Here is a 26694-nt window from a genome sequence, read left to right as displayed (position 1 = left end):
CTTTGTTCAGGAGAGTGGTGGAGGTAATTTTAAATGAACTGGTATAAGCTCACAGTGATCTGCTGTCCTACCTCCGCTTGACTCGCTATCTGCTACAGCATCTAACAACAAGCTGGAGTAGGCAATAAGCAGCAGAACAAAACAATTTCCTTCTAATAATCCTTATGCATCCAAGCAAACACACCATAGATATAACCAGGCCGGTTCATGGTTGTCACAGCTATTGTTCATGTTCTCAGAGACGTTTGTAGGCTGCCATCAGTATTGCTGGTTTTTAACCTTCCTAATGGTCCTGACCATACAGATCCAGGTGTGGGCATAATTAAGCAGCTGTCATCTCCCACAGATATCACGGTAGTGCATACCTCCAGTCATACCATCAGGATCTGGGTGCACAACCCTCTCCTGTTGGTCCTCCTGAAGATTACATCCAGCCCTGAAAAACTGAGCCATGAAAAATCAGAAGGGTGGTTCTTAATAAGGATATTTGTGCATTCTGCCCCATACCTCTGACCTGCCCTGCTCCTCCTTCCCGTACTCTCCCAGTGCACCTCAGCAGGCACAGACTGCATATCCAAGACTTTAATGAAGAGCAAGGATGTGGTGGGAATATCACACCGGCTGTTTCTGTGAACAATTGATGTCTGATGTTTTTTTCTGGACAACAAAGGAAAACCTCAAAAAGAGAAAAATGGACACCAGCCAAGAAATGGGGTGGGGGAAAATGTTTATGGGTGTTGGCAAATCTACTGTGCAGCTTTCCCATGTTATAAACTACATCACTGTCTGCAAACCCGGGGAAGACACACTTCTGCAAACTGAGATGATGAGACTTGCCTGTTACGTCCCCTGTGAACCTAAATTCCTACTTCTCCACTAAAACCATGTAGTGAAAGGTGTTTTATTCGGCACATACACTATGTCAGCATCATCCCAGAATGAAACTCTGACTAAAGCAGTAATGCGCTGCACAGCCGGGCGTTAAGGCTCCGATTAAATTAAAATAAAAATCTGGAGGCTCTGAGCAACCCCGGTCGGTATAAGGGGGTGGGGGGAAGGGCAGCATGTGGTTTGGGATATTTTCACCAAATGTTAAAGCACACAGAATATTTCACTCGTCTCCAGTGTGAGATCACGACATGACTCCTCTGTAATGAATTCTTTATCTTGGCAGCTCTCCTGCTTTCTCCCAACTGTGCCTCCCTCTCCCCTTCTGGTCCCAGGGAGTCAACATATGGTAGTATTTGGCGGGCGGTCCGGCCCTGGGAGCGGGCCCGGCTGCCCACACCTGTGCGCTCCCCTGCCTCGCTGCTCCGCGGGCGGCCGCGCTCGGGTCGCTCCCCCGCCCTCCTCCCCGGGCAGACCCGGCGCTTCGGGCAGCCCTGGGGATGCGACATTGACTTTGGTGGCTGTGGGACCGCGCACGGCCCGGAGCCTTCCCGCCAAGCCTCTCCGTCAGGCCGCCTGGCCCTTCGGCAGCGCCCAGGCCGCAAGGCCGCCGCCGGCCCAGGAGGGGCCCGGGCGGGACACACGCACAGCCGGCCCCGCCGAGCACGGAGGCTCCCCCCGGGGCGGGGCCCAGGGCCTCCCGGCGGAGGGTCCGGCCGCTGCCCGCGGCTCGTACGACACGAACGGCCCCGCCGGTTGAGCGCGGCCGGAAAGCGTCACCCCGCGGAGAAGCCGGTTGCCATGGTGACGCGTGGGGCCTTGCCCGCCATCCCGCACCGCCATGGGCCCGAAGCGGCTCAAGACCGGCGGGGTCGCCTCGGCGGGGGCCGCGGTTAAGAGCTGGGAGGCCGCGCTGGTGTCCGCCCCCCTCGAGGAGGTGAAGGCAGCCGAGGGGCAGGGCAGGGGCAGCTCGGGGCCGCCTGAAGGGGGGGGGGACGGACGGACGGACGACGGGACGACGACACCAGGCCGGAGGCGGCCCTCACCGCTTCTCTGGCCTGGTTGTCGCAGTGTCGCTGCCGGTGGCTCTGCGGGGTCCCCAGGGTCGCCCCGCGGAGGGCTGTGAATCGTCTCGAGGGGCGGGGGAGCTGTCCCCCTCCCCTTCCACCCCCCCCCCCCCCCCCCCCCCCACCGAGCAACGGCCCAGCAGGTTTTTTGCTTTTCCTCCTCGGCGCTTTTCTTTCTGGGGCTCTGGGTGCCAAATTTCGGCTCGGAGTGAACTTTTTATAAACTGCTGAACAACGAGGTTTGATGGAGGTGCTGACACAGCATTAACTGTAGCGTTGAAAATGTGAGGCTGTAATTTTCCTGCTTGAGTGTGTGCAGCTAAAAGGCACTTTTCTTTTTCTTTTTTTTTTTTTTTTTCTTTTACAGCGTGTGAGGATCTAAAGGCATATTTAGGTTTCCAGGTTCTATGTAAGCAATGTAATTCTAATAAATCTTGACTTGCAAGAGAGAATTTGGTTTCAAAATAGGGTCGTAGTTTAGCAAACAATAATATTTATCTAGCACGTGTTTATCTAGCGCTGCTTCTGCAAGTGAGACAAATGACTTCCGTGGCTTCCTTGTTTGGTGGGTTCCTGTTGTGCCCCGTTAAAAAACCGAGGGTGTTTTTTGTTGTTGTTTCTGTGGGTTTGGTTTTTAATAACGTGCCAGCAGTTCTGGTTAAGTATGAAGACTTTCGAATTCAGGAGGAGGCTTTTAAATTAGCTAATCAGTTTTCCTGAAAATGCCACAGAGCTCCAAAAATCTCTTAAATACTTGCTTTTACTTGTATTTGGTAGTAACCATATAGTACAAGTTTAGCCAAACAGAATCACTTTTTGAAGCAAGCTGCTCAGCTACGGCTGTTGTTTCCCTTTTTTCCCTAGAATGTAGATTCAAAGGCACTTGAGCCCTTTCTTACTTGCGAATTTCACCCTGACTCTAGGAGAACCTCCCTGAAGCATGAGAAGGGGGTGGAGGTTCAATCTCCATCACATACTCAGTTCCTGACCTTTCTCCTGTGCTTACTAGCAAGGTGCCAATTAGTGATTTATTTTTTTTTTATGGTGGTGTTTATTGTGGTTGTGGATATTGTCCAGTGAATTCACTGAACGAAGTGCTTTGTTTACTCTGCTGCTTCCACATGTAATTTATTACATTTGTTAAATGCAAACCATTATATTGGAGTATTTTAAAAGGTAGGAAATAAAGTGCTCAAATTTTAGGAAATGCCAGAATTTGGATTATTCAGGACCACACATTGAGGCAGATGGAAGGAAATGTTGAATATGTTCACTGAATGGGGCAAGAATTCTGTGGGAAAAAATATGCAATCATCTAATTAAAGGTTATCATAATGCCTATACTCATAGGGGCTGAATTAAGATTCCTTGGTTCATTAATTCTGGTATTGTCCAACTGTTTTCTGTTCCTGTTAAGCTAATTCTACTTTCTGTGTCTCGCTGTTAGCAGACAGAACCTTAGGAACATGGGAAAAACTGTCTCCCTGCTGCGGTCAGCTTAACTCAGGCTTCTGTGATGCTGGGCAGCCGCTGAAATTTCTTATTGCAGGAAGATTCTTATTCAGCTCTTACAGTCATGGGCAGGAGCATACTCCGTGCAAAACTATCAAATGCCAACAAATCTCTTCTGAGCATGTGTGAATCAAGATTCATCAAGTCTGGCCAAATGTGGGTATACTTAGTGTAAATAAACGTGCTCTGTAAAAGCACATCTTTGACTCAAGTATGTCTGTGCTGCCAAATTTAGTTCCTTCCTCTTGAACACGGGGGGAATTTAATATCTTAATTACTTAATCACATAGGGTTTTTTATTAAAGGATAAACATGATTTTTAAAAATCAAATCTCATTCTGCAAGTAGTCTAACCACACTATCCCCACCACCTCCCCAGTAATCCTGTAGCATACAAGATTTAAACTCAAATATATAAAGGTCAGGAACTGAAAGCAGCCTGTAAAAGAGAATGTTGAGCAACATTAATTGTAGGTGTCACCACGCACTGCACAAAATTATTTCTTACTCCTCAATATTGTATGTGATATACCACATCAATCTGAAATTATTTGGGATATGACAGGAACTCCTTTCAATTAAATAAATTTCCCTCCTTGTAATCCATATATAAAGAATTTTAAAATTTTTCACTCGTATCAATTTAGAGAATATTCTTTCCCTTTAGTGGAGTCAAAGGGAATTTACTAGAACTGGTTTTAAATTGTACCAGATAGACTGAGCAATGAAATTTCACATTTTAATGTGTGTTTATGACTTATAATATTTTATTAGTCTGATCTATGAAAAGGAGTCATTTTTCCAGTGGTGTTAAGATTTTATGGACGGGTATGCTAACTAAAATATGATTTAAATGGTATTTACTAACCAAATAATTGCTTTTACTAAACACACTGTGAAAACTGGCAAACAGACAACTTAAAAACATGTACAGAGGAAATATGGATTTTGCAGAGCCCCACATTATAGTTTATATACGTCTTTTTTGTTTCTAATGTGCTATGCAGAAGAACATGGAGCTGCAAGTTGTATTTGCCTTCAGATATTTTATGAAGATATTTTCATCGGGTTCACTGCAGAATTAAATTACAGAATATAAAATAAGATTCTTAGTTTTAAACTTTGCATGCTTTAAGTAGTTAAAGGGCACTATTTGCTAAGTGAAAAGTGAATTCTGGGCAAATAGAGCCCTGAATTGAAATAACTGTTATCTATTCTATGTTCTTATTAGATAGTATAACTAAGCATAGCAACTGGAAGCCCCGTTCTGCTCTGACTTCCCATCTTTATGGTTTCTCTCATTTTATTGGAATTTCAGGGCCTGAAAATTGAACTGAAATTAAACCTTACAACACTTAAAATGTTCTGAATAGGATGGCTCCACTCTTGATTACTATTCACGTTGCTTCCTCTTCAGAGAAGAATTAACATTCAATTGAGCTTTGATATTCTCTAACCTGCTCATATTATATAGCAAAAGCTCAGGCTCTTAAAATCAGAATCCATTAGCAATATGGGTGTGTGTTAATCAGTAGATAATGAAAGTGGACTTGCAGATTTCTTAGCAGTGATGCCCTACACAGTCACTATGTCAGGGCTACAAAATTGCTGATGAGCAACCAACCTTTTCCAGTAATGCAGCTGTATTTACTGATTTACAAGCTTCCTCATTGTTGAAAGCAAAGAGTGCTAGAGGTAATACCACTCTAAATATTCATAAATCACTAATAAATCTCATTATTTCTGAGGCATTACTTTAAAATCAGGAGATTAAACAAAAAAAAAAGAGAAAACCCCCAAAAAAACCCAACAAAAACCCCCCATTAAATACCACAAGAATAAGTGATGATGCAAAATGACAGATACTGAGATTGCCTGGAAATGGGGTGGGGGGGGGGGGGGGGGGGGTGAGATGGCCGCTTGGTGCTTTTCCTGGCCAAAGAGATCTAGAAACTGGTACTGCAAAAACAAACAATATACCTGACTTGTTCAAATGTGTTCTCTAGAACAGCTCCCCTTTTGTGTCTAGGAAATGAAGCAGAAAAAATGAGGTATGTTTAAAAAGGGAACAAAATTTTGTGAGCTACATCTGCTTTTTCTTCAATGTGAATTGAAGTTAGAGATTTTTTAAATATACCTACGTTATCCCAATACTACTGTGACAAATAAAATATATAGTCTGCGTGTACTGGTTTTTAATGGTTGGAAAAATCACATTACAGAGGAACACAATGGAGTCTTGAGAACAAAATCGGGAGAAGATGAGATACCTTCTGTGTTTTGTGAAAACAAGGATTTTGGAAAACTGCTAGCTGCTTACAGGGAGCTTTCAGGGTTAGGTGGATCTTGCTGGGATTGGAGACTCTTCACCTGCAGGCATACAAGCTTCCCACATAGATGGTTATTTCTGAGAGAGACTTTGGTGCATTTCAACTTTTGTCATGGCCAAGAGTGTTAAAATGGCAGAGAGTGTCATTTGTGACAATGACTGTCACTCAATGTTTTCCAGTGAGAGCGGTCTGGCCTCCTCTTAATTGGAACTTGTTTCAGATTGTTTAAGGAGTATTCAGTCACCAATGCCACATTTCCAGCTTCAATTTTTTTTTCCATTTATGTTTGAATCAGCATTGTTGATTCTGTGGGCTATCTGCTTCCTGCATTTTGGTCTTTGTTCACAGTATGTAGCGCTTGCGTTGTACTCTCAATGACAGCTTCCCTAGACTGTTTCCATGCTTTTCCAGTAGTTATTTTTATGGTTTTCTCTATCCTGTTCTTTAAGCTGGGAACCTCATTTGAGGTAGCCTTAGGGTCACTAATCTATCCTCTTTCAGATCCTTTCTCAGGTCTCACTTCTACAATAACATTTGAAAGAATTAAACTAAGTAGAGGAGCAGTTGTATATTGAGGGAGAAAATATTTTTAAAGTAACCATATACATTTTACTGCTTTTCCTTCTCATTTTTATGTTGTGATTTTAGGTGGTGAGCTGTAGAAGCAGGGTCTGTTTCTTCTCTATCCTTTCAGTGCCTTGAACATTAAGGATAGTGTTACAGTATTGATAATATAAGGGCAATATTGCAAAAATAATAGATTTTTTTAAGGTCAGAAAACAGCATAGTCAATTAAACACCTTAAACTATATACTAACACTGCGCATTCACTGTCCTTATTGACTTCAGTTGCTGCTCTCAATGTTCAGCTTTTCTGAAAAATGATTTCAAGGGCTTCAAAATTGGTCAGTCTAGAAATGGATGACATGCTATTAATGACTCTGGGAGTTCTTGATCATTATTCCCTGTTGAAGTGCATGTGGCTATTTCTGGTATTTATCTAGTTCCAATTCCCAGGTATTGCACCTTTTTTACAAAAGGAATATATTTTTCTTCATTTTGCAGCTAGGGAGATATGGGCTATCTTTAATACTGTTTTAAATTTTTACTCAAAAAACCTTGTATTGAGTTGCATATACTTCTGTAGAATTAAGTTAGGTGGGACTATAATTTTCAATACCAGTTATCTTGTAGAGGCTCATTCCATGTATTTTATTTTTGATATATTAGCCTGTGTTTTGCCTATGCTATAAATATTCTCATAGTTGTTCTGTGGAGAAGCTTTAGCAGCTTGTTTCTTTGAAGCAGAGAATTTATGGAGGGGGAGGGATGTGGCACACTGATGTCAAGGGCATACATTTTTCTGAGAATGTTTGTGTTTGGATAAATGTGAAGTTTTTTTAAAAATTAATTTTCCACAAGCAGGACTTACTTTGGTGCTTTGTTACAGGCTGCTGTGAAGGTGAGCACCACAGTGGAAATCAGGAAAGTTCTTTGTTCCTTATAGTGTCTTTCCAAGGAATGCATAAGTATCATGAAGGAGAGTCTTATTGCTCAAACATAACTCTGAAAGTGTCTGGAAAGTATTGGAGGGACGAGAGAGTAAGAGTTTGGAGAAGGAATCTGAGGATGGAGAAAACTGGAATGGGATCAGATAATGAAACTAGGGACTAGCTGGACAAGGAGACTGAGGACAAGAGCTAGGGGAGCAAGTAACAGATGTGGGAAGCATTAGAAGTGGTGGAACTCGGATGAGGAACAGAGTGAAAATGGAAGGAGAAATGAGCTAGGGACAGTTGTGACCAAGAAGAGACAGGACTATAAGGAAGGCAGGTTTCACAGACATTGTTGTTGAAGGATGATGCTAATCAGCGCTAAGCAGGTTTGATTTGTGGGTACCAAGATACCAGCAGGTTTTAAGGAGGAGCTGAAGAAGGCGTAGGCAGAAGTTTTAGGATTCTCTGATGGAGATTTCTTTGCGTATCTGAAGAACTGCAGGAAGTTGTGGGAGCAGGCTCTATCGTGCTGCTGGACCATGCTTCCCCTAGCATCTACAGTAGAACCTGACATTCTGCTGCTCTTGTGCTGTCAGCATCTGTCTGTGGGACTTCCTGGGCCTTGTTCCCCTCTTTTGGTGGTTCTCACTGAAGTAGGCAGCGTAGTGATATCAGTTGCTCCATTAGCAGATGTTGTAAGTGTTCTAAAGGCTCCGTCTCTGCTGGCGAGCTCTGGGGACACCACAATACTGTCACAAGAAGGCATTTCGATCTCAATTCTGAAAGCCTAGAAAATGATGCATTTGCACACAGGTATGGCTGTCTAAATGCTCTCTGTTCAAAGAACGGTAAAGTTTTTGTGTCCAACTCTTGGCAGCTATACAATGACATCTTTAACTTGAATTCAGATTAACTGCGACTCCTGCGCACGTGTTTTGGTGACAGTATTGGAATACCTAGTTCTTTCATATTGCTGTGCACCAGTAGATATCTTGACAACTTTAGGCAGGAGGAGGTATTGTCCCCCGTCCTTCCCCCAACTAGAAAGGGGAAAAAGAAATTCAGTTTACTTGAGGCAGTCTCCACACAGACCATTGCTGCTGCTGCTTCTCCAGTGGGCAGTGCCTGCTGCCCCAAGTCAGCTGGACACTCTCCTTTCATAAATTCCATCGTGTTTGCATGCTCCTAGAGCATCAGTGACATGCTTGCACTCTCCTGCATTTTGTAATTTAAAAAACTTAAGGTTTCTTTTGTGCTGCTGTAAAACGTCAAGGAAGTTTATGGTGTGGGGAACTGTAGGGGCCCTTTTGGATTAGGTATCTGCTCTGTAGCTACTTGCAGTTTCAGAAGACTATGCTTAGTGACCCAGCTGATCTTTCCATCTTTTTTGTTTCGCTGAATATTCTGTGGTTAAAAAAATGAAGCACGTATGTATAATCACATCATGCCGTATTCATGTGATGTTATGCTTTTTTACCTTAATAGTATGACAAATTGTTTCCCTCCCTGCAAGCATTTATTAGTTTGAAACTTAGGTCAAGTGTTGCTTTCTCCCATTCCAAGTCATTAGTTACTCAAATTGCAAATATTTAGGTAGTCTTTTTTTCTGCTAAGAGAAGGAAAAAATGAAGAAGGGTACAGTAAAATGGAAAAAGAAGCTTCTCCTTTTACTATTTATATCTAACTTTTTTTTTGGAGCAGTCCTTTCCCTCACTGTTTTTGTTCCTCTTTTCCACAAGGACTTTATATATAATATACATATATTTTATAATATATATAATTATATATAATTATATATAATATATAATATACAATATACACATATTAAAATATTTCCACCAAAATCCTAAAGTTACCACCCTCTCTTAAATTTGTCCTTAAAATCTTTCCCTGCTATGATGCACGCTGGACTGGTATGTGACACTGCTTAGCCTGGTCCTGATCAGCGTGACAGTGTCTCAGGACTACCTTGGTCTTACTGAAGCTCTTTCCTTTTTTACCTTTATGCAGCTTTATTGATATCCTTGCATTTTACACATGCAGGTGTGCAATGAAAAAACAAAATATTTGATGGTTATCCTAAAGAGTGTACAGCACAACCCTTGGAAGTAGTTATGGTTCAGGTGCCACTGATGCTGATAGACAATACTCTGGCGTGAGATGCAGATGTGCTGGAGAGCCACTCGCATTGTGAAAGGGATTCCAGTAGGTTAAAGCCAAAGAAATGGGAGGGAAGTGTAGCCAGTAAAAGTTGCTTAAATTACGTAATTTTGAAGCTTTTGTGGATGTATATCACTAAATAACGTGTTCCAGTCTTCTCCTGTTCTGCATTTCTTTAATGCTGAAATCAGATTTTTTTCATAAAAATATGTGTGTTTTACTGCAAATGTTTGAAAACTGCTAGTGTTTTTCATTTGTCAATTTGTACCGAAATATAATTTGCCATTGATAAATATTTTTTCTTAGTTCAGAATACTTAGTGAAACTGTGTAAGAACCATGGTATGCATAAATACACTCTCATAAAATATAAAAATATATACAAATAATGCTACAATTTTCAGAAAATAGTATCTGGCCATTATCTAATTCTTGGGATGAGGGAGCTGAAATTTGGTTGTTTTTTCCTACAGCAAATTATCACAATAATACATGTATTCAATGACAATAATACTTACATTCAATATTCACTTCTTGTTTGCATACTGAACTGTCAAATCTGCAAATGACGTTTGAAAGTTACTTTTATCTTTGTGCGCTGCTAACGCAGCGTTTGCCTGCGAGGAGGTTTGTAGGGGTTGTTGGTAGGCATTTGTGTTTTCCGTAGCATGCTGCTGCCACCTGATGGCAGAAAGAATTGGGACGAAGTAGTATGTGCTTGGGGTTGTATACGGTTTATTTCAGTGTGATTAATACAGTGATGTTTAACATGTCTTAAAGGGAGTAACCATCTCTACAGGATTACTCCTTGAAACTGCAGAGAAGCACTTTTGTTTGCTTGAGCATGAATACCTTAAATGTTTTATTTTGGAAAATAGGATGACTGGAAGCCTAGCATCGCTTTCGTTATTGGGACAAAAATTGAGGATGAAATCCACACCAAGGCCCTGTCTCTTGCTGTGCAGGTGCCACAGCGGAAGCTCTTCAGCGTGGTAAAGCGTGAAGACATTTTCAGACAGGTATTCCAAGACAGGAACTTTTAGTAACAAACCAAACCCTAGATCTTACTTTTAGATACTAACTTCTTTGGCCTGTGGTAACTATAAATTTCATACTCAGTTGAATTACTCTGGAAGTTTTAAAAGTTACACTAATTCATAGAAGTTAAAAATGGAAAAAGAAAAGTTTACTGTGTAAGCTGGTCTGCTCCCTGTAAATAGTGAGGTTTTGTTAGACTTTTCTTCAAGGTGCTAATCACAAAAGCTTCCTCCCTAAGGTAGAAGGGTACCATAAGATGTTTCCTCACTCTTTTGGAGTGTGAGTGTAGTGTTTGCAAAAGGGAACAACGGGTAAAATAATTTGTGTAAACTTAAAATCTCACAATAGAACGCTTTATTTTCTTGCAGGTCAGAGAATCTGGGAATCAAAAGGGAAAAAAGGTTAAGAATGTGCCTATGTACTCTGAGGTAGGTTAAAACATGTATTGCAGAGTCAGTGCTCTTTTACACTAAAATAAGTAGAGCCATGTGATTGTGTTACATACCTAAGTAAATGCAAATCTATTGGATGTAGCTGGTAAAAACACTCAAGCATCCAGATACTTAAAGTACTTTCTTTTTGTGATACCAACAGTGTTCTGTTCGATTGCTAATGAAGTGAGGATCAAGATGTCTTCTTAGGGATATAAGTTTTATTATGTTACGAATATGTTTTGTAGTCATATTTTGATGGTGGTGTCACAAATTATACAAAAATGATTGATTAGACTCTGCTTTCTCAGATGCTCCCAGTAATTTAGGAACTTATACCTTCATTTATGGGAATGCAGTCCCATAAATGAAACACCATCTCTGTGTGATAGTATCCCTTATAATCTCAGTTTGATGTTAAATTCTAGCCTGGTTCATCTAGTGGGATGTGTCAGCAGGATTAGGAATCATGCTTAGTACAAAGAGTACTTCCTCCTACCTTGTTAATGTTTTACTTACAGCTTGTGAGAGGTTATAAAATCCTGTGATTAATTAGAAGATTGTTTAAAATTTTCTCAGGTAGAGTTTTATGGCTCTACAGACCTGGAGCATAAAGAATTTTGGATCCCTCTAAAAAGATCTTGTTTGCGTTTTAGTCCTGCAACGACTAATAAACTTTTTATGTGTCTCAGGTTTTGGTGGACTTTATAACAGGTCTTTTTAGTTGCAGTCTGTTTTTCAGTAATGCCAGACTACTATCTGAACAAGTCCCTTTGGAATTATTTACCACTGACACAACTGTGAATTTTATGCAATTAACCCTCTTCGTTTAGGACTAGCCTCCCAGGCAAATTCACCCTTGTGTTACCTGGTATGTAAAACCTCTTCAGTCCTACTGACAGAAGGATTTTGAAGTCTGGCTCTAAGCAGAAGCTTTGTATGATACCTGTATTTAATTACTAAGAGCAATTTTCCTTGTGAAGTGGATACTTATTAAATTCCAGCTGTCAGTGCTGTGTCTCATTAGCTACTTACTTTACTCCTCAAAGACATTTTTTTCCTCCCCTCCTTTAACAGAGAATATAAAATGCCTGTTCTGACCTTTTGCTTGGACTCAGTTTCCGTTCTGGCTGTAGCAAATTAAAAGATTGATCATGTTGCCACAAGCATTAAGATCCTGCCTCTCTGGGCAGAATTTGCTCCTGAGCATTCACTTAAAGTCCACATGCAGTTTGTGCATTCAGAGCTTTCACTGCAGTAAGGAGTACGAGGTTAGCACAACAGAGGGTTGGGAAATGCTCTTCTGAGAGGAGCATTTCTGTCTTCACTGCATACGGTTCTTCTCTGTGGTAGGATTCCATGCACTGGCATTTCCACAAGCACATATTCATTTGGAGGCAGACTGTAAATGAGATTCCTGACGTTTAATGGTCTTTGAACATAAGACATGTACATGTGTGTGAATTTGGGGCTGATAACATGCATAGTAATGCAGTTATTAATGGTATTTATAGTAACATTGTTACTTATGTCATTGATCTTGCACACTGTCTACTGAAATGCAGGGGTTTTCATAAATTTCAGTCTGCTGTGCCTGCAAGCCAAGAAACTTTAACTGTTCTTGATATATTGCAGGCTAATTATATATCATATATATATATATAACATATTAAAATAATTCCTGTTGTCTATTCTAAATCAGGGAATTTGCCCTTCAGGGAATTTGTTCTTATTGTACAGAGTGAAGGGTAACAGGGCAGGATTTACGAATATGTAGCTAAAAGATTTCCAAATCCAGAATTAGGTGTCTTAACACCTTTCCTGTCTCTTAAGTGACTTGATGGGAGTAGGAGTCCTGCTTGGTAATTCTGTGCTAATTCCAGCACTTAATTAAATGATGTTAGGCTGAGACTCTCATAAAGATGTTGTGGAAATTATTTTTTTTCTTTGTATATGGAAGGAAAAATGTTACACTTCCTGTAAAATATCAACAGAGTTCATAATGAATCAGATTAATTTATCATGTACAGTTTTTACAACAGAGAAGATCTAAAACTACAGTATGTTTGAATAAAATATATGCATTTTATAAGCAAAGTATGTATCTCTTATTGTTTATGTACCTGCTTGTTTTGTCAGCTTTCTATTAAGGTTGGTAATGTCATGTGTAATTAAGGTGCATTACCACTACTAAATATGAGAGTGTTCTAGTTTCCAAACTTTGAATTTTGAAAATCTATTCAAGGCTAAATTTTTCGTACTAGATTTATTCATTAGGCAGATTTATTCATTAGGCTGATTTATTATTCCCCCTCCCCCCCCCCCCTTGAAAATTCTCTTGGGATTGAGTTCAGGGCCTCTGTGGATGGAAGGATTTTTTTTTGGTGTTGTGGGTTTTTTTTTCCTCCTAAGAGTTGTTTTCCAGTTTTGTTGGACTCACTGGGATGGGATCAGGAAAGTTGCCTTTATGTTACCTGGGAAATTTTGAGGAGTCTTGTCCCATACTCCTAAGGGAAGAAGCTGGAAATGGGGAGTAGTACCATGGTGAAAAAAGACTGTGAAAGAAGATGGAGCCTCATGTGGCCCCTTCATGTGAGAAGACTGAAAGTAGATAGATAACGTTGCTGAAAATGGACAGTTGAATAAGGGACATGGCCATGAGACAGAGAGGGGTGGGAGGGAGAGAGATATGGAACAATTCTGCGGTTCTCTCAGATAAGCTGAGATGCCTGGGAAAGATGAAAAAAGCACAAGTTGCAGAGAGAAGAGCAGTTTTGTTTGGATGTGAATCCCAGAACACTGCTTTCAAAATGTGTCCCGGTGAAGCCAGCAAAATTGAAGGCTTGTAACAGCAACATCCTTCCACACTGCTCTGGCTCATCTCCAGGACAAGCCCTCCTGTCTAACCAAAAAAGCTTAATTGCAATTAAAAATATTAATTCTACTACCTGTCAAGAATCAATATATTAATTCTGGTTTCTCACAGAAAGGCTCCTACCTATAGCTGTCAAACTGAAAAATATAATCAAATCATGTCCCACTCTCACCCTGGAATTCTGTGAGACTGCAGCAAAATAAATAAGCTGTAAATAAGTTTTTCCCAGTTGTTAATTACTGGGTTGATAGCTAACTCTACTGACGTCTCCTGCATTTTGAGGATGGGAGGCAGCATGAGCAGTGTGCACTGCACTCCAGAAATCCTCACTAGACTTACGATTCCTTGAAGGTGGATACAAGTTACAAAAGCTCCTAGGCATGGCAGAATTTTATAAATAGATATATATGTAAAAAAGCAAACCGAAGGAGTAAATTAATCTTCTACTAGGCTCTGTATAGTATGCTGTGGAAGAGTGGAAGCATTCTTTAAGTAGAAGAGTTGGGCACAGCCCAGGGGAAGAGGCCATTACCCAAGTGGAGTGAAGTCTGTGATAGCAGCAAATCCTGTAACTTGCATGGGGTGGGAGGATGATGTGGTTGGAGAACACATTCATACTGGAAAGGAAAAGGTAAATGGATTATCTGGGCTTTGGACCTCAAATGTAGTGGAAGTGTTTGGTGTAGTTGGAAGGAAAGTTTCCTGCAAGTGATGATTTTTTTTTTTTTTTTTTTAAATCCTGCACCCTGTCTTTAATGATGCCCTTTTTCTCCTCTTTGTCTTTCCTTCCCCTGCGAGACACAGCTTCGAAATGAAGAGTTTTACTTCTCCTTTCATTGGTTCAAAACTGACTCAATGCTCTCTATGTTATTCTCAGTCTAGACTGGGAAGGGCTTGGTAAATACCTAGTATCTTAGGCTTACATTGTTATGGTTTACACTGTTGGCTTACAAGAGGATTTAAATGGGAGTTATGTCCCTTCTCTGAGAGCTAACTTTTCTGGTCAGGTTTGAAAACTTCAGACTTGTTTTTCAAGTGCGGATATGATCTGGTTTCCCAAGAGACCAGTGAATGCTGCAGAAGTAAATAAATAAATATGCACAAAATGAGATCACTAAATTGTTTTGATTCTTCTTTTTTGGTGAGAAAGGCTATTGACAAGAAAATTTCTGAACACTGTAGCCCAAGAGTTGGATTTCTTACCAGTGTTGCTATCACCAGTTTGGTTTATGTTCTGTGAAATTAGTAGATAGATAGATTTGATTGGCAGAAGAGGCTATCGTGAACTGTAGCGCACGTCACAGTATTTTTTTCAAAAATCATCTGTGTGTTGAAATTTTTAAAATCAAGATTGGGTGTTTTTTCTAAATGATTGAAAACAATTGAGAATCTGCTACAACTTAATTTGTTTCTGGGGAGGACCTTTCCTGATAAAAGTTACTTCTAGTTTCAGTGTAAATATACGTTTCAATGTGTGGCTTACAGCCATATTTACTAAATTAAATAAAATCTTGCAATTAATCTTCTCTGCGTAGAAACTTTGAGATTGTGTTCAAATTGTCCCTTAATTTTTCTCTTTATTTAGCAACGTGTAATAAATTCCTTCATGGTTTTTTTCAATTCTTTAATAATTTCTGTGAATCTTCTCTAACAAACATTTACGATTCATTAGTTTTATTTAATTGTGGACAGTGAATGGACTTAGTGTTTTTGTTGAATGCATATCAAATACAAGGATAACATAATGCATGTGCTCCTGTTGGATAGCTCACTGTATACAAATCTGAAGGTTGCATAAATTATCTTGGCTGCTGCCTTGCACTAAGAGCTAATTTTGGATTGATTGGTTCATCCTTGACCAATGAGTCCTTCCCAAAGTTACCACTTTACAGGTTCTCCATCCTGTAAATTTGGCCTGTTTTCTTTCTTCTGAGATATAAGTCTTGTAATTTAACAAAATCAAGTCATATTGCTTTCTGCACTATACTAACTACATTAACAAAATTTCTTTGTATGAATGAGGTTTCCACTACATTCTTTGTATTTCCCATGGTTATTGTGTCTTCTAGAGATCTTATAATTGAAAACTTTGTGTCTTTTCCCAGATCACTGACAAAACTTTTAAATAAAATAGTCTTAATATGTTGTATGCTTCAGACCCTACAAGAAACTCACCCATTTGATGATGACTCTTTGTAGTTGCATATGTAGATCTGTCAGTTGATGAGTTTTAATCTTTGTCACTGCTTTCTAAATCAATAGGCAAAGAATATTTAGGGAATTCTGCTTTTCACTGTATCATATTGTCCGTTTCAACTAGAATTGCAGTCTTACCAGAGAAAGCTATTCCCTTTGTGAAAAAGGCCACCTTTTTTTTTTTTTTTTTTCCCCCCAAAAAGAACAAAACTGAATTGATAGTAATTATTACACCCTCCTTTTGTTTGTTGTTCATTGAATCCTCTGTTAGGACATCAAGGAAATAATAGCAGCTTTTCTGTTACTCTGCAATGATCAGCATTACATTGCCAGTACTTAAAATACTAGTTTCCCTTTTTTAAGCATTGGTGTGACATCAGCTTTCTTTTATTTGCTTTAAAACTGCCCTTGTTCTCCAAGAGTTGATTAAAGTCAGTATTCATCATCTAAAGAATTCCTCAGCTACCTGTTTTTAATACTTCTTTGATTACGTTGTCCAGGTCTACTGGTTTTTGGTATGCCTAGCTTTAAAAACTACCTTTTTGCAACTTTCTATTGATACAGTATGAAATAACTGCTTATTAATCAAGTGATACAACCATATTATCTGTTGTTTTCCCGAATATAGAGCAGAATAATCACTGATTAGGCCTGCTTTTCCTGCATCTTTATTGAGTCTTCTACTGTTTCCATTTAATATCAGATCAATGCCATGTTAATGATATTTTGTTCTGGATACACTTTAAAAAAATAAAATCTACTATTATCCTTATCTCTGGGGGCATATGATGTCTTTCTCTTACTTTTCTTTCTTTTCTTCCTTAAATCTGAAATAGTGAGGACTTTTAAATCAGACTATCCAGGATCTTGTTACCCGTCTGATTGCACTGAATGATCTCTGTTTGCTTCTTGCATGTGAGAAGCAAGCAAACATTAGCTTGCATGTCACATGCTGGAACTGTTAATATTTAAACAGAAGAGAATATAGAATTCTGATTACAAACTGTTCAGCTGCTTGTCATTACTGGCTGAACACAGGACCTGTTTGATTCTCCTGTTGACTTCCTTCCAAATGTGTGTGGTAAATGATTCTCATACAAAACCTCAATTTATTTTACCTCCTTGCTAACAGGGAAGTAGTATCAACTCAGATACTTCAGACTTCTGGATTGATAAAAGCAGAACAAGTGCCAATTTTACTGTCTGAGTCACGATACATAACAGCCAACCCATATCACCAGGCATATTGAGATACCAACCTTATTGTGCAGTTTCCACAAACAAACCAAAGAGACCCCCAGATTAAATCCTTCTACTGCCAAGCATAATATGCACGGTTTTGCCATTAAAATCTATGTTCAGTTGCGTGCTTGCGTGTAAATCTTAATTAGTTCATGCTTTGTACAGCTTATTTTGAGGACTAGAAGGTTATTGGTTAGAAATAGAATCTTGCATTGTTTTAAAATCATTTATATGGTACATGGCTTTCTCTTTGGTTTATTTTGGTTCCCTAAGATTGTGCTGTCAGAATCCTTGGGAAATTGTGTAATATTCACAGTTCTTCTTGTCTTAACAGGCAATAGGCTGTAGCAGAAACAGAAGGATCCTTGGATTTTCTAGGTGTAAATGACACGGATTCCTCTCATTGCACTGTAGAACAAAATGAATTTTTAAAGTTATCGTGAAATGGAACAGCTCAGGAGTCAAAATTTGTCTGGTGTCATTGTTTTGATGAGAGGGTTTGACAGTAAAAACAACTTTGACAGCCATGCTGAATGGTCAGAAGGATAGAAAGATTTAATTTTATTTTTCATTCCAGTACAGACAGATGAATTTCAAAAGTGCTATTGTGTGGATGCAAGTTAAGAGAATTTTATTGCAGAAGGACTTGGCCCTTACGCTGTATGGATATGCAGAGGATCAATGCTCAGGAAACAGTTGGGAATGGTTGTTAAATGAAGTTGCCTTTTAGGGATGTACTGGCTCCAGGAAAGGGTAAGGGACTTTAAGTCCTGCTGTGGGCATTATCTACTCATCTGTTTTCAGCTCTGCTCTATCTGTTACCAAGCTCCTACCAGGTACATCATGGTACAGAATGCAGTATGTTTTGTAAATGAGGTGGTACATTTACCCAGGATATTTATTGTCTTGTCTTCTGAGGAGAGTTTAACTACTCTGCCTCCTGGGTCCAAATATTTAGGTCAGTTTACTTAAAAGGTTGTTAAGCAAAAAAACTGTTAGCTTAGGTTTAGCAATTTTCACATCTCCCATTGGTCTTCAGCAGTTTGTGAATATCAATATGAGCGAGCCTTATGAAAGACTACCAGTGTCTGTGTTACCAGCTGAGGTTAGACTTACCCCCCTCTTTATCTCACAGGAGACCTTTACAGGCAATTCAGTTTGCTCTGCTGCCAATTTATGGCTATGCCAAACTATTCCAAACAAATACTGTCACACCTCAGGTCACTAATCTTTGGCATCTTCAGATGAACTTCAAACTTGGGTTATCCCCATTCCTCCTAGATAATGTTAAGGTAGTCCAAGATTTCCTACACCTTGAAGATTTTGCTAGAACTCACTGAGAAAAAGCTACATGAGCTTCCATCTGTCCTGCTCACCTTAATTCTGACTTCATGATGCCTTTCACTGATGGACTTCTTAGTGTTTGCTAAATTGCTTGGACAGACAATTGCCTTGCTAGCACAAATATCCAAGACAGTAGAATATCTTTGTCAAATGCTTTCTTATAACTCAGCCAAATTGAAACAAAAGAAAATGTCCTGACCAAAGAAAAGGCATTCACCTGGATTCAGCTGCCTTTCCAGAACAGCAAAGAACAGCTTAGTTCTGTGTTCCATATGCCAGTCCACCATGCATGTCTTCATGACCTAGATCATCCTAGAGGCATTGGAGGGGTCTGTGTGAGATCAAGTAAATAGTTCTAAGCCTCAGATAATGGCAAAGGGATTTTTATTTCAAATATAGGAAACCCATGCCACCTAAAAGGAATGACATACTGCCCAGAGTAAAGACATACCATCATGTCTTTGCATCAGCCTTTGCCATTGTCAGAGCATCTGATGCCACTTCATGATCAACAGTGGCCTGTGTAGTCCTTTGAGTTACCAAATTATATGCCTTCCCTCTGGGATTTATTTATTCTGTGAGACTGACCTGTTGTTGCTATGAACCAATCAGTCCTAGAAATTGTAGTCAATCCATTACTAAAGTCTCTCCAGTTCAGTATCCCTTTCCAGGGACCTCTCTAAGGACAATATGTCACGTTAAGAAGTACCAGGATTTCTAAATGCTGAAACTGGGGCAAAAAGTCTTGAGCTCCTGCAGGAGAACAATCCATGTCTTCTAATTTTGTTTTCTAAAATCTGAGATGTCAGGTTCTATTATTTACATGAGACAATTGAAGAGGTTAATCTTTTCTTTCCATTTCAGAATAGCAATTCTTCGTCATAATCCTAATTCTAGGATTCTAGAAGCAATGCTCTCTGCGTGTATTATTATTTTACTACTGTTAGTTGTAATTATTTGGGCTGAGGCCATTCATAAAACTAAAAATTGTTGATGATTTATTTTCTAGGAAGGAAACTTGATACCTTTTGAAATTCATCTGTCTGTTTAAAACCTGCTTTAGAACACTGGTGAGATCTTGGTTTTTTGCTTCCTTGATTAAAAGGTTTCCTGCATGCATGCAACTTGGTATTAAAATCTCCTGCTTTTTCTGTACAGGGTTTGTTGAAATCTCTGTGTAACTAGAGCAAACAGCAATTATGTCTGTAGGAATGTCATCCTTAAATTGGTAGAGGCACCCTCTGGAGTAGGCAGAGGAAACGCTATTCTCTGTTTTGTTGCCTTCAAAAATTGCATATGACTATAACTGGTTAATTAAGGGCAATAGAGTGTAAGACATTTTTCTCAAGTAGAGGAATGAATCCCAGAATTGTTTGTTACCAAAGGAAATTTTTAAAAAATTTAAATGCCCGAAGCTCTGTTGCAAAGCTGGACCAAGGTGGAAAGATCCTGTCTAGGAGTTTTGCGGTGTGAAGCCTACGAGGCCATCGGGACTTCCAGGCCCATGAGTTCTGAGGTGGCTTAGGAAACTCTGGCAAGATACAGATAGACGGGTTCTGCCAGCACAAGGGCTGATGAGACAACTTTGCTTCTTAAATCTTTTTGTTACCCTCTGATTGGGTTCTTTTCCTAGCCAGATGCGATGTTAGAAGCGTGACTAAATCCTTTAGCTTTGTAATGTTCATTGTACGGATCCAGTTGGCTGGAATTCCTAGAGACAATTTACTTCTTGGAAGCATAAAATATTCTTCTCCCTAATGGAAAGACTTGCTGGGCAGTTTCATACCACTGAAATGTAAACATTTCAAGATTTGATCATAGCAATATAACTCTTCTTCTGAGCACAGATCACAGCGAACTGGCCTGTCCTGTCTTTTTAAAAAGGTCTGGGTTCTGTAGGAGTTCTTCAGAAATCACTTAAATCCTATTTCAACTATCTCCCCCAATCGGAGTGTTAAAAGGAAACAGGTATCTGAAGGGTCACATGAGAAAACCTTCTCTATGCATAAATCTTCTCCTTCTAGAGATCGCAATGCTAATGGCTGATCTTTGGAATCACTGGATATTTATATTGTATTTTGTCTTCCCTTAAAGCATTTCATTTTGGTAGCAGTCAGGTGGTCAGGAAGCCATAGGAGATACATGTCATAGATGGTGAGAGCTCTTTGATAAAGCCAAGGTGAAACATCATCCTAATTTGTATGTAATGTATTTTTTTATTTTTACTTAAATTAGGTTATTCACCTGTTTCTATTTCCCTTAAAGCATTTAAGTACTTGTAACACTAAGACACGTATGCTGTACACAGGTCTTAGAAAGTTCTCATTCTGCATTGCTGAGATTAAACCAGTTAAGGTATGCCCTCAGGTTGCACATTTTCAGTAGAGAGAGGTTTAAAGAGTAAATGTTCTTGCAATGGATATTTCTAAATAGGTTTCTGCTAACCAGATCACAGTGTGTTGTGCTTTGGCAAAAAACAGACTCACTCATATGAGTGACAAGACATTTTTCTAGGGCACAAGCAGCCATTGTCGTTGCTTTGAGAAATGTTCTTGCAATTGAAAAGCAATTATATAGTACATGAACAATATATGTAATTGCTCAGTACTGCTCAATAGTGAAAGTGTCCTATTCTTATTTTAGTAGGTTTGTTCAAAAAGGACTCTGAGGGGCAGGAGGAGTCATCAAATCCACTTTAACTTTTTTTTTTATTTCTCTGGAATACATGTTGGTAGTCTTCATCGATTAATGAAGATGATTTATTGGCTTAGCTTAAGTTTTACAGTCTACCTTGTGGGTATGTAAGCTCTATATGGAGCTCTGTTCAGATATGCAACTGATTTACTGATTTACATGAGTCCTTAAGCTCAGTTCAGATCGTGAGTCATTAATTCACCAGTGAAGGATAATGATTAAGCAAGTGATCTTTTGACATCATAGTTGGGAAGAGGTTCTGAGAGGACAAATGAAAGTGGGTGAATGGTCTGATAGTGGAGACTAAATTGCCTTTCAACACACTGCAAGTGTGATCTGAAAGAAGTTGTTTCAGTTAACTCAGTGCCTGCCTGGTATACTTTCAAAATAATTGATCTATATGCTATAGTCAGTGAAAGGAAATCAGCAGATTCAGAAATATTTAATAGTATGTGTGAAATCTTCTTTGGACAAAAGAAATTTGTCGGTATGACACATGCAGCTTTTGTTCCCTAGTCTGTCTTGAAAGCTGCTTGTGAGGGATTCATGATACTGATGGCAGATTGTAATAAGAGAAAATCACTTTTTTTTTTCCCCCTGCTTTTATTAGCTTGCTCAGGAAAGTACATTTGAACAGTAAATAATAACTTGGTTGGTACGTATAGCCTCTTGACTGATGGCTCTTCTGCTTCAAATTGACTTGAACTGTGTCAGTTACTAAGGGATTGGAATTACTGAGAAGTTCTTCTAGGAACCATTATGTTTCTTTTAGGAAGTGTTATGTGAGAGAGATATATGTGATGGCCTGCATTTCTTATAGTTTCAAGAACAAGAGGGAAGACAGGGCTTTAGAAAGCTCACCCTGGATGTGGGAGAACTACACTATGAAGTGGGCTGACCACTGTTCATAGCCAGTGATGCTACTGTTTCCAAGTAGTCATAAAGCTGTGAAAGTTGGTGATGCAATTTATCACTTTGAAAGCTTTTCTGATTATGATTTAGCAGCCACAGTGGTTCTGTATATTGAAAAGGAGGCATTTCAAAGAAGGATACCATAAAGACTTTGGCTTTAAACGTTTCCCTAACTTTTAAGACCTGTCTCCTATCTGGTGCTAGCATCTGCCAATAATGTAGTGTCGCTTACAAGCACTCATGCAGTGTTTGAATGGCTTGAAATCTATGCCCTTTGCACCAGGCAGCTAAATCTCTGCGTGGTTCATGCTGCCACCATATGAGATCAAATACTGCACCACTGAAGCCTTTCTGCACTTCACAAATGTGACCCCTGCTGTGTGAGGAATGCTAAGTTTCCTCTTCCTTTAAAGGAAAAGAGGCCCTACCTAACTGAGTTTGTCCATCCAAGTTTCCATGGTTTCTCACACAAGTAAAAGGTCATCACTGGCGGGATGAAGTATAGCCAATCTGAAATGAATCCACTTTGTAGTATCCGAAAAAATTCCCTCTGTACTCCTACCAAGTCTTTGTCTTCAGCTTTTTTTATTTTTTTTATTGAGGCTCTCTGGGTTCTTAACTGTTTATGCCAGGTGCCTTCATAATTCACAGGACCACAGATGAAGTAAACATGCATAAATGTACTAAATTTAATTTCTTTTATTTACAGTGCATGGATAGATCCATGTTCTGTCTTTAAACTAGCAGTGATGAAGGATTGCTTTTTATTTGCTTATGCATAAAACAAATCTTACATTGCTGTATGAAAAACTTACTTGCTTTCTTTGTATTGCCAAATGTTGTGTGCTCATTTTGTCTGTGTCTTATTTGTCTGACCTCTCTCCGCAGTCATGGAATGTACTCCTGTTAAATAGTTTGGTTTATGCTTCTCTAATGCCTCACATAAGAAAATTTGTCCTTCCCACCCACTCGGAGTTGTCCAGCTCACTATAGACTTTGGACAAGTCTCTTCATTTCTGCGTTCTCTCTCTACAAAATAGGAATAGTCATGATGCATTGCTTTTGACTGGTAAAATGCTTTGAACTTCTCAGGAACAATGGGTTGTAAAAGAGCCTAAGCGTTCCTTCCTTCTTCCATGAACAATAAATCAGCAGCTGCCATCGAGCCAGGTTACTATGTATATGCTTCTCAGGAATCCTTCCAGAATCCCTCCGTTTTCCCTCTATTGTGTTTCAAGAAATGTGCAACTCGTCTAATTAGGCAATTGGGAAGCATCCCTTTCCATAGGCTGTTAACACCACTTCTGCAAAAAAAAATATATGAGAATTTTTCTCTCCAAGGGAAATCACTGTGATATTTCTACCTAAGTCTCTTTCTTTCAGAGGACAGGTTTGTGTAGCTAGCTCTGGGTGACTATTTTTTGTTGGAATAGCTAGTAGTTTCTAGTGTGCCTACAGTCTTCGGGAGTTTTAAAGTCTTCTTATCATATCCTGATTTTCTGCTGTGACTCTGAAGTCAATGGGGGTCTTTATGGAAGCCGCCTATGGATGGCTTGTTGAGATAGTGACCAGTAAGTAATCTTACTCTGAATATGAAAGATGCAGAGCAGAACTGAGCTTAACCATGATGTATTTTCCTGTGTGTATGTTAAGATCATCAGGTTTATTAGTGTTGGAGGGGCAGGATTGTTTTGGGAGGATTTATAAATGCAAATATTTTGGTGGTTTTGTCTCCCTGTTACGCGATTCAGAAAAATCTGAATTTTAAGAGATTACTTTTTCTGCACTTTGCTTTCATTTGTATGAAACAGTAATTTGGCATATAATAGTCTGGATTCATTTTGCCTTGATTCAGAGAAGCATTTTTAGTGGCTACGTTTGCTTACCTAGGTTTTACTTGAGAAGTGAAAAATTTCTAAGCTGGCCAAGAAGCTATGAAAGCTCAAAGCTAATGGTGGTGTTTGCATTAGACAAGACACAGTTCAGTGAGATGCAGTGTACACCTTCATTGTCTGAATGTTAGCAAGCAAAATTGACACCATATGTGCCCAACTGTAATTGCTCCAAGAGGGGAAAAGAGAAACATGTCAGAACATTTGAGTAACACCTAATTCAGTCCATGGTTATAAATAAAGCTGATGGTCGCTTAAAAACAAAAGTAGGAAAATATTATGGTTATATTATTCCTCAACATCCCTTCCTACATAGGTGAACTTTATTACAGAGACAACACAAGTGAAAAGAAACATATAACAACTTTTTATGGTATTTTTATGTTATTTTATTTTTTTCGCAGTAAATAAAGTGGTTATGAGGCTCCAAGGAAAACGGCCCAGATGTTAGTGAGTTGTATGAAATTTAGTGGAAACAAGCTGTAAAAAACATAGTCATAAAACAGCCTGTCAATGCCACACATCTGGACAATGCAGCTGTATGTTCCCACTGCTGTCATCACCCTAAGAAAACTCAATAGCCTTATTTCACCCCAATTAGGCTGCATACCAACAGAATCAGAATTACACGGGGGGGGGGGGTATATTTTCACCAGGAGAGACCCTCTCAGATTCCCTTCAAGAAGTTTTTATCTTTCATTCAGGGCTAGTGCCTCAGACACTAGTCACTTTGTAAACAGTACTCCAAACTATTCCCCTTGATTTGCTATCTGTTAAATGCTTTTAAATTTATTACTTTATAATAAGTAGTTGCTTAATGTTGCTTCTTTGTTTAAAACCTAAAAAAATGACATTTTACTCTGAGAACTGTGTGTCTGTTGACCTTTACATAAATCATAGAAATTTTCTCCGTTATAGTTTTATCTCATACTACAGCAGATATAACTTCATTAGAGGTCTTAGGAACCAATGAATAGCTATTCATCTTACTGATATGTTGTTTTACTGAAAGTGTGGCCATTTTGACCCATGCATTGTACAATGTGAGATAGCTCTTCCTCATTTCAGCATGCAAAATATATGTCAAATCCAATATTAAAAGTGTACAGTAGTTATTTTTGGCTTTTTTTCTCTGCAGGTGATAGAAGTAGCCAAAGCCATTCTGGATAGTGGTGAAGAAATTCCCGTAACACTAACTGGAAAGCTGTTGAAATTTCAACTGCTTTGTCTCAAACAGAAGGACCTTCAGAGAAGAGAAGCTGAAAAGAAGGTGCTACAATATGCCTTGGGGAGGATGCTTAATTAACTTTGTGAAGACCCTTCTCTTCTAGTGTTGTTTACATAAATTCAGCTTTCTTCTCATGCTTGATTTCCTAGATCTGTAATTGAAGAGAACTGTGAATAGAAATTTATCTTGAGTTAGATTTTGGGGAAGAAGCTCTCAATTACTCAAATGCAGGTGATACAGGGGAAAAAAGAAAATAAAAAATATGGTGCAAGAACTCTTTGCTAGAGTGAGTAGTAGTAATGTCTTAGCTGAGTCTTAGGACCAATAGGAAATAGAGCTAGAAACTGGCTTCACCTTAATATATCTCTGCTGAAGTAAAAGTAGGAGAGGTTATTACTTGAGAGGTATCAAGGATAGGTGCAGAGCAGCACTGTGAAGAAGTTATTACCATGAATCACCTCTCTGGAGGAAATTTGGAGAAGTTATCTATTCCATCCTCTGGCACTAAGGCAGGATATAATTTACATAAACTATTCCTGGCAGATGTTTGTTGAACCTCTTCTTAAAATCTTACACTGCTGTGCTTTTGCTTTTCTGCGGCAATCAGTATTACTGCTCAACTATCTCTGCAACATAGCCATTTGGAAAAGTTTTCTAATCCTATCAACCCTGCTTTAACTTAAACCCATTACTGCTTCACTTCTCACTGTGTGTGGGACAACAGTTCTTACCCTCCATTCTACAGAAATCTATTACATATTTAACTAAACAAACTCAAATATATGCTATGGTTTCTAGTTTTTGATTATGCTTGTTCCTCTACTCTGAACTCTCTCCAAATAGTTCATATCTTGAAGTCTGCTTTTCAGAACTGGGTACCACATTTTCCAGTGTTCCCAAAACTCACTTCCACATATTCTCCAAGATTGTCACTACTAGCTCCAAGATGGCCTTGGTCAGATTGCTAGGAAGAATTTCACCAAGTTTGCACAGAATCACAATCAGATCAGAACTTGCTCTCTAACATCTGTAATTTAAAAAAAAAAAAAAAAAAAAAGTTGTCAGTGGTACCTTTCAACAACTTACTGAATAATTGGTCTTTTCTATAGTCCTTTTCCAGCAAACGTACGTGCAGCTGAAGACCATTGTCAGAAAGTCATATAACTGCTGCAATAATTTACCCTGTTAATTGATCAAAAACTATAAGGTAAAACGTGATGGCATGGAGACCTAAGCATTCTATGCATGTAAAAGAAACAAGAAGAGAACAGTTTCATGGATTTCTTGTAGTTGAAAAGTCTGTAAATTTCTTTATCAATAATTCTATTTGTGGGAATAATTGGTAGATGAAGTATAGCGCACAAGCACAAGAGCATTAAATGCTAGGTGG

General features: G+C 39.2%; 1 protein-coding gene across 3 annotated transcripts in view; it reads left to right on the top strand.

Moving 5' to 3' along the window:
* The first annotated feature begins 1729 nt into the window (after positions 1-1729).
* Positions 1730-26694, top strand: part of SPAG17 (sperm associated antigen 17) — a 119265-nt gene continuing 94300 nt past the window's right edge. For all 3 annotated transcript variants that reach the window (XM_074853919.1, XM_074853900.1, XM_074853909.1), the window contains exons 1-4: positions 1730-1825; positions 10331-10471; positions 10859-10918; positions 25215-25346. In XM_074853919.1, the coding sequence (XP_074710020.1) occupies positions 1730-1825; positions 10331-10471; positions 10859-10918; positions 25215-25346 (429 nt within the window). The remainder of the gene's footprint in view (positions 1826-10330; positions 10472-10858; positions 10919-25214; positions 25347-26694) is intronic.

This window comes from Strix uralensis, chromosome 2, assembly GCF_047716275.1.
Source record: "Strix uralensis isolate ZFMK-TIS-50842 chromosome 2, bStrUra1, whole genome shotgun sequence".
In the NCBI taxonomy this organism is placed as follows: Eukaryota; Metazoa; Chordata; class Aves; order Strigiformes; family Strigidae; genus Strix; species Strix uralensis.
The sequence above is the reverse complement of the archived record's forward strand: the minus strand, read 5'-3'. Positions and strand labels throughout refer to the sequence as shown.